Below are 8,867 nucleotides of genomic sequence, written 5' to 3' on the forward strand. Positions count from 1 at the left end.
TAAAAAAAACCGTTATTCGAAAAAATTAATCACATATGGTGCCGGAAATGGAATTCCAGTCAATCTTGCCTACTATTGGTTAAAAAAAAATATATCAGGAACTCGACCAAACCCAACGAAATTCGGTACGTAATATTTCCTTGACACAGAGGGAACATTTTTCTTATAGTTAATAGTGAGCGTCGGTACCGAAAATGGATAAAATAAAGTGATTACTTCCCCTATTTTAATTAATTTATTATAAATGATACCGGAGATGGAATTCCAATCATACCAAACCGCCGATGTACTTCCAATGTTAATTGAAGTAAAAAGTTAAGTCTCTAGACATGACACCACCTCGTTGACAGCGACCAACTCGCTTCTTTAAGGGTATGAGGTAAAGACACATAGTTGAATGAGCTAGGTCACATTGATTACATAAGATCGACAGTCGTCAGAGCTTTGGAAGTGGAAACAGATGGTTTTAACAACTTGTAACGTAGACCTATCCTAAAGAAAATAAGAAAACAGCCGAGTACGCCAAATTAAAGAGAGAGATAGAGAGAGAGATGGATTCTCCAAAAAATTTCAATAGTTCTCCGAAAATTTTAGAACCCAATAGTTCCGTCCTCTGCCTTAAATGTGTTCCAAAACGGAATTATCTCACAAAATTTCGACCTCTCGCCAATAACTAATGCCCAAACAAGTGTTGCCCATCAAAACCACGCGGTACTTGCCATCACTTCTGGTTTTATAACAATTTTAAGTGAAGAAATTATGCGAAAAATAACTTATCATTCAATAAATTATGAATGCAAAATCTTTTCAGCAAACATGCGTGTAATAAAAGTTTCACACGTTATGCCTCCAATTCATGCTTTGCGAATATAAATAAATTGTAAGGAGAAAAAAATATTTTTGTGCAAAATAATGGAAAATAAAATCGATTCTTAAGTATCTAACGGTGACCTTGAACCACAATGCTATTTCGCTAAGGTGAGATGATTTTGGTTTTATTGTACGCTTTATTGCAGCGATCAAAGTCAAAGCTATTGAAAATTTTGACTCACTTGTTGTTTTTGTTATTTTGCTATAAATATAAAAATAAATTCACATTCACACCAAAATGCGGGTACATACATACATACATATGTACGTACATATGAAAATGTGCAAAATAGCAAATTGCTCTGTAAACCCTTTCAATTACCAACAAATTAACGGTAATCACTTGAAACTGTCAGAAAGTGCGGCAATAAGTACCGTAAGTAAAGAGATTCACTGAAGACCTTAGAGCCATTCAGGCTCAGGTGTTTGGCGGTCTTGTGTGCTTTTGTGAAACATTCAAACATTCATGTAACGCACACACACAAACAAATTAATATGTGTGTGTGTTCACACCGCCAACGCCACATTTCGCTTCAGCAGCATCACGTTTCAGCGACATCAGTTGCGCTCACGCTTGCGCTTGCGTGCATACCTTCAATTAAGCATTACCACTCTCGCACTGAAAGCCATGACAAATTAATCGTTTTCATTGATATTTCATTTATTGGCATTAAAATAATGAGTCAGCGTTATTAAATATAAATACATTATCATAGACTTATATATAAATAAACACATATGTATTTCTTATGTATCTAAGCGGCCTGCTTTGTTTCGTTCGCCGTTCATGTCTAAGCGTCTAAACAACAGCTGATCCCTGAAACTGTTGAGTGTGTTTCAACTGTGAGACGAAGTTTTTTTCTTGTAAATCGCTTATCAGCTCGCGAATCAAATGCGGCGCTTATGTGTGAACAAATTTTAGCCAATCACTTGATTATGCTCATCTGCCTTGGAGGCAATGAATTTGTATTTGTTTTATTGGCATTTTGCCGACTGCGTTATGCGTTATGCAAATTCGTGACGAATATGCATATTACAAATACATATTTAATGCTTTCACTGATTGAGACTGTGCAATATGCAAATCGTCTTGTCAATGATTCGGTAAACTTGGCTTCGTATATCATACTTACCTAATGAAATAAGATTAGTGAAGGCTCTGGTTCACCTGTATAATGTTAGCAAATTCAAGATTAACATATTTTATAGCTTATTCTATAGCTTTTCTCAGCTTGAAAGGTGCTTTTTAGCATTTCTCAATAAGTGGAGAATTCTATAAGCAGTGTCCTTCAGCCTAATCGAAAAAATGGACACATGCCAGGAGGACATTTCACTAATACAAGTTTTAAGACATAGCAGACACGCCTATTTCCCATATGAGGTCATTTTGAATGATAAATATTAACCGATTCCTGATTTTTGGAAACTGCTTTTTAAAAATAGGTAAAATCAGTCTCTCTCTCCTAGGTCTAGTTCTCATTTTAAATATTATATATTGTATTTCTCAAATTACTTGACATTATATTATTGTAAAATCGAAAAGCATAATTAAAATCTGAAAAGTCCGTCTATAATCCATATATTGACTTTATACTTTATGAAGCAGATGAGACCAACAACTGAATAATTACTCATACGCCACTGTATAACTACAATAGATAGGCAATAAACATGCATTAACAACAGATAAAAATCGAAGAAAAGGAAAACCGAAAAACAAAAATCGAAGAATTAACATTCAGAATTTATTGCTGAACCAACTAAACTCGTGGGTTTAATGTAACACTTCAATGTCTTGCTTGGTAGGATTCATAATCGATATTTTCAGTTAAGTATCATCAAAAAAATTATTTATTGTGAATTAAGGCTATTGTTGCAAAAAAATAAAAGAATTATTATTGAAATGAAGTATCAATGTTATAGTTTTAGTATTTATTTACCAAAAATATTCAATAAAACCGCAAGAATAATTAATCTTACCAATAGATACCATAAGCTAGTTCAAAGACAAAACTTTATTTTTTTTTATGTTTTAACAGTAAACAGATATTGTTTATGCTCTTTCAACCTATTATAATATTATACTAGAGCATTGTTTGGTTTAAAGGGTTATGGGGTTTTCAAAATTTAAAACTAAAAAAAAATTTCAAACTTTGAAAAAAAATTTATTGTTTTATTAAACAGTGCAATATATTTGTTTAAAATATTATCCAAAAATATCAAATCAATCCTAATAATATTCTAAGACATATACCCTTTTGAAGTTCCGTCCATCAGGCCACATCACTATGAATTGAAAACTTTAAACGCATTTATCTCAAAATTCAATTTTTCATGTCGGTGTACACGATATCTCAAAAAGTTATGAAGCGATTTTGTTCAAATTTTGGACACGTCTTTGCCTTTTTTGGGACACGTCATGGGAGATGAGGTGCGTTTTCGGAATTTTTAAAGTTCATAAAATACTGTTCAAGGGATACCCCCTGATCTAGATTTTAGCAATTTTTTAAACTAAGATAAAAAAAAAGAAAAACATTTTTACTATCCATTTTTTTATATGTTTTTTATTGACATTTTAATAATATAAAAAAAAATTGCAAGAAAAAAAAACAAAAGTCGTCGATATAAGGGCCGATGGAGTGGGGGCTTCAAAAAAAAAACAGTGCGTCCTGGTTGACGTGAGTTCAACCCTTGTAGAGATCTAAAACACAAAAAACAAGAAGATTATTCATTAGTAAGGATGTCGTTATCGGGTTGACCATTTTCAAAAAAAAAAAAATAATAACAAAATGGCGTCGACTTGAAAAAAAAAAATTTTTTTGACCCGATTTTTTCGACCTTTTCGATTTAAAAAAAAAAAATTCAAATAAAATTTTTAGAAATCCAAGGCAGACACGATAGAGCATTGTATAAAGAAGATATATTCCAAATTTCAAAGTAATCGGTTCTTGAGATACCATGTCAACCACCTTAAAAAAAATAGTTTCGAGAGAAACGCGCTTAAAGTTTAGGAGACCGCTCGGCCGGCTCGGACGTCACGTCACAAAATCGGCTGTATCTCCGAAAATAAGTCGAATTTTGAAAAATCCTTTCAAGGTCATATTTTTGAAACTCTAAACTTTGCAAAATATGCAAAAAAATCGTGTTTATTCAAAATCCTAGACCAGAATACCCCTTAAACTTCTTTGATACGTTGTTTAAATGAAATATAGGATTGTATATATTAAAAAATTTTTTAAAATGTCTTTGTTTTTAGTCTCTGAAACCCTTCTAACTCCTTGATTCAAATAACGGTCAACATTTTAAACTAATCGATATACGAGTTGTGTTCAAAAATAAACGGGAATTTTTAAATCTCCATTTATTTTTTATTTTTTATTATGTTGATATATGTACATGATCCTTAAGCTTTTATGGCCTTGAGCTTGTTAAAAACTGACACTTCCTTGATGGTTCGTGAATTAAATTAACCAAAAACAATACTGTAGCGTTGCCTTAGCCTCCATATTCGCCAGACATGACTCCGTGTGAATTTTTTCTATTTCCAAAACTTTAAAGGGCCGTCATTTTACAAACATACGAGAAATCGCTGAAAGAGCCAACGGCTATCCCAAAATATGAGTTTGAGAAGTGTTTCGACGATTGGGAGAAGTGCTGGCATAAGTGCATGATATTGAATGGGGATTATTTTGAAGGCAACAGCATTAATGTGGACAAATGAAATCTTTTTTTTTTTTATTTTCATCACCCGTTGTAGCAATATCAGCCAACCAAATGTGCTTCATTAATATTAGAAAGCACAAATATTTTCTCAATTCTGGCACAATTTTTCATACAAACTAATGTTTTTGATGACCTAACATTTGTTTGAAATTCTAAAACTAAGTGAGATAGATACATTTGTATCATCTGAAATATCAGTTAATCTTGCTTAGATATCTCACGGATTAACCGGTATAAATCCCACCGCAATACCAACCCCCTCATGGGTCAAGTTTTATAGTCTTGGCTGTAGTGTAGCTTGGTGGTGAAAATGGTTGAAAGCTGTTCAAGAATTACGCCAGCCCTCATCTATATACTATTATAAAGAGAAAAGATTTGTATGTATGTTTGTAATGAATAAACTCAAAAACTACTCACCATTGGAAAGCTACATTCACCCCGAGTAACTTAGGCTATATTTATTGCTAGAATCTCAACTTTCTGGAAATAGTTCACAGGTGAGGGTATCAAAAAAAATCCGTAAAGGAGAATCTTATTCTGAAACTGAAAATCGTCTTGCAAGTCATTCTCTTCGCATCGCAATCGTTGCTGAACAAAATTTCAAAATCTATCACTTATAATTTTTGAAATGTTTGTTTAAACCCGTGCGAAGCCGGAGTGGTCTGCTAGTATACTACATACAATGTTTTTATTTATTCTAGTGGACGTTTTTGTCGAATATATGGGTCAAATTGTATGTCTTAATAAAATTCAATAAATAAATTCCGAGAGTATAAAATGTTCTATTGTACCCGAACTTAGTCCTTCCTTACTTGCTTATTCTATGGTCGAGTTAATATGTGGGATATTAAGTAAAACTGATATTTTGAATACAATATGATTTGGTGTTAAATATTTATGAAATCGATATATCAATCATACATGCTATAGAATGAATTCCGTACCGATTTTGGTGTTTGAAAAAAATGTTGAATTCATTTACAACATTGCTATTATATAGTTTTGCTGCTACCTGAAAATATGTACATATGTATGGCTACGCCTTTAATTCTTACAAATTGCTATTTTCGGCACTTCCCCATTTTTTTTTTTTTTTCAAAATATTACTTCTTTTTATCGCCATTATGTTCGCCAAGGCAGTTCAATATAAATACATATGTGTAACACAGTTTTTATTGAGTTAATTGGCATATATTGATATACTATACAAACCTAATTTAGACACAAAGATACAAATGTTAATATATATTTGTAACTATTTATATACATGTTCGTGTGAATGTAACCAACTTCTGGTTATACGACAGCATCTTCTCATAATTTATTATACCCAAATTTGTACATATACATATACCTACATATGGATATATAAATGAGCATATATATATTTATGATTTTTCAAAAATTTAACTGTATGAAGGTACATAGTATGTATAAGTAAATACATACATATTTACCGTACCAAATACTTCCGAAAGTGTTCATCAAGCATTAACGCGTAGAAATCATCTCAAAAACAAACCAAATGTGCAGCTAAAAGAGTACACTGAACTCTAGCAAATGGCAAAAAAATAAATAAAAAGTAAAAAAAAAATAAAAAAAAAGTCAGTCATGAGACCCACTCAATAACACTATGAACGCACGCGTCTACGCTTCTTCGTAATATTTAAAATATTAATGTGTAACTACTCAAGGTCTACTTGTTTCGAACGCGCGAATATAAAAAGCAAGTGCTCGTTAGTGAATTGCAATCACAATCGAATCGACAATTTAGCAGCACACAACGCGGACAACAAATACGGCACGCAGACGCACGCACGCACGCACAGACGCACATTACTCCAGAAGAAGCTGCGCAGAAGCAACAACAACCAACAAACACCTCAAAAATGGTTAGTATTTCAGTTGACACACAAATATTTACCGTTATTATGAAAATACCGTTTCTAATTGTTGATTGAACATTTGACATTCTACACAGCGTATTCTCACTTTGACGCTTGTGACATGTGCAACTTTAGGCGCTGCCAGCGCAGATGTCTCACATTTGGCCAAACACTACATGATGATGCCACCTGATGTGACAGTTAGTCCAAATAATCGTATGGCCGTAAACCATCAGGGAGAGCACACTGTGACCACAATTGAGAAGCAGGAATTGCGCGAATTGCCCACACAAACGGAATATCTGCAACCGGGACAGGTGCCTTACGGCGTCGTTGCCAACAATCATGGACCAAATGGCATGCGCTCCACTGAACATGGTATGGAGAAACCACTGACGATGATGATGCCAAGAGAATTGTTGCCACCACCACCACCAGCGCCAACAGCGACCGAGCCAACCAAAGTAGAGCAAGCAGCAACTGTTGCACCAAGCAATCGTTATTTAGCGCCAGCGATGAGTGTAATGCCAGAGGGACAGTTGAGAGAACACAGTGGCATGCCTTCAAAGCAGTACTTGGCACCAGCAATGATGGCAATGCAACAACAAAGGCAAGAAAATATCCCCAGCAGACAGTATTTGGCCCCAATGGTGAAAGATCAAGAGCCACAGCAGACACAGCAACAACCACAACAGCAACAACAACAACAACCAACACCAGCTGCACCATCACGACAATATCTAACCCCCATGCTGATGCAAATGCAAGAGCAAATGCGTGAAGTGCCTGCCATGAGTGCACCAAGCAAGCAATACTTGTCGCCAGCACCAACAATGACAGTTAACGATGAGCCGCAATTGCAGCAACAATCCGCGCCAGCGCCACATTACTTGCCACCACAGCAGCAGATGCACGAAATGCCCGTCAATCAGTATTTAGCGCCACACGCAAGCGACAGCCACGACATGCCAATGCAACAGGTGTTGGAGCAATCCAAGGAGATGCCACAACCACCAGCAATGCAGTACTTGCCACCCGCAATGCAAATGCAACGCGAGTTACCCGCCCCACCAATGACTGTGGCGCCACAAATGCAGCCAGCGCGCGAATATCTCAGTCCTTTCGGCGAAGCAGAAAATGTTGCCGAGGCCGCGCAGGAAGTCGCCGAAATGTTCGATGAGCAGTCGGCACAACAACCAATACCACCACCGTCAGCTGAGTTGGCAGAAGAACCCGCCAACTACTATCTACCGCCACAATCCGTTGACGCGCAGCCACTCAACTATCAGCAATATCGCGCGCCGTCACTGTCCGAACCCTTGGCACCTGTTGACTTTGTGCGTCAACATCAACAGCTGATGACCCAATACAATGGCGTTCCCGACGCGCCGGTATCTTTCGCTCAGTTCCAATCGATTAACAGCGCGGAACCCACTCTACAAACGGTGGCTGAACCGACACCAGCGCATTACTTGGCCGATGATGGTTATCATTATCGCGATGGCGGTAATAATAAGGTACTTAGTAACGGTAACGCCGATGCGCGTCGCTTCCGTGTGAGACATTGAACGTGTAGTTGTTACGTCTTCGTAACATTGTTGCAAATATGTTATTTGTTTTTGTTGTTTTAGTTTAGTTTACGAATAAAGTGCAATTAAAATTTATAACTGTTCGAAGACTTTTTTATTGTGGTTGAATTAACATTTCGTTCTGATTATCTCCAACCATAATTACTTGAGATTCCACAAAAGAAGAGCGATCCATCAGTCTTCGCTTAACTTGATTGGATTCGGAAACACCTCACGATGATAAATATTGCCGTATATTATGCCGAGAATAAGCCATGTATTGAAATCCACGGAAAATAAAACGACAATACAAGCTTTAGAGTCTCCTTCTGTCGTTACAAAGCTCTTCACAAGAATCCATAAATAACTCAGAAGATTTATTTTTCCATTTTGCTGATTAAACTTCTTGGCTTCATAAAAGAAAATGTTTTCAGTTTAGAACTTAATCGTGAAATCAATAAAAGTATACCATACAGCACCAATTTAAGAATTATGGAAAGAAATTATGGGTGTTCGTTTCATATCTGTAAAATATATAGCCGTTGTCGTCGTCTAAGCTATTCAAAAGTAAGAAGCTGATAAAAATAAAGTGCCATGGTATGACTAACAGGATGTCGAACGCCGCATTCAAGCCTTGGGAGGCTTATTGTGATACCACCGGGACTGGTATCCCCTCACACTGCAATGCCCTCATTGAACCACTCAGTGGTCTTGATGAAATTAATTAATTAAAAAAGTTTTAACTGTACAACTTCCCAGATATCGTCGAGGAAACCGCGACCGGTACATAGTTGCCTTTCTTTTCTTATATAAAGCTTTG

The 8,867-nt window shown here is 35.9% G+C and overlaps 1 protein-coding gene across 1 annotated transcript; it reads left to right on the forward strand.

Annotated features, from left to right (window-relative positions):
- The first annotated feature begins 6,287 nt into the window (after nt 1-6,287).
- On the forward strand, nt 6,288-8,047 carry LOC105220819 (uncharacterized). The gene is made up of 2 exons (XM_011197340.3): nt 6,288-6,485; nt 6,575-8,047. The coding sequence occupies exons 1-2, from the start codon at nt 6,483-6,485 to the stop codon at nt 8,045-8,047; spliced, it is 1,476 nt and encodes a 491-aa protein (XP_011195642.2). The 5' UTR covers nt 6,288-6,482.
- The last annotated feature ends 820 nt before the right edge of the window (nt 8,048-8,867 follow it).

This window comes from Zeugodacus cucurbitae, chromosome 4, assembly GCF_028554725.1.
Source record: "Zeugodacus cucurbitae isolate PBARC_wt_2022May chromosome 4, idZeuCucr1.2, whole genome shotgun sequence".
Taxonomy (NCBI): Eukaryota; Metazoa; Arthropoda; class Insecta; order Diptera; family Tephritidae; genus Zeugodacus; species Zeugodacus cucurbitae.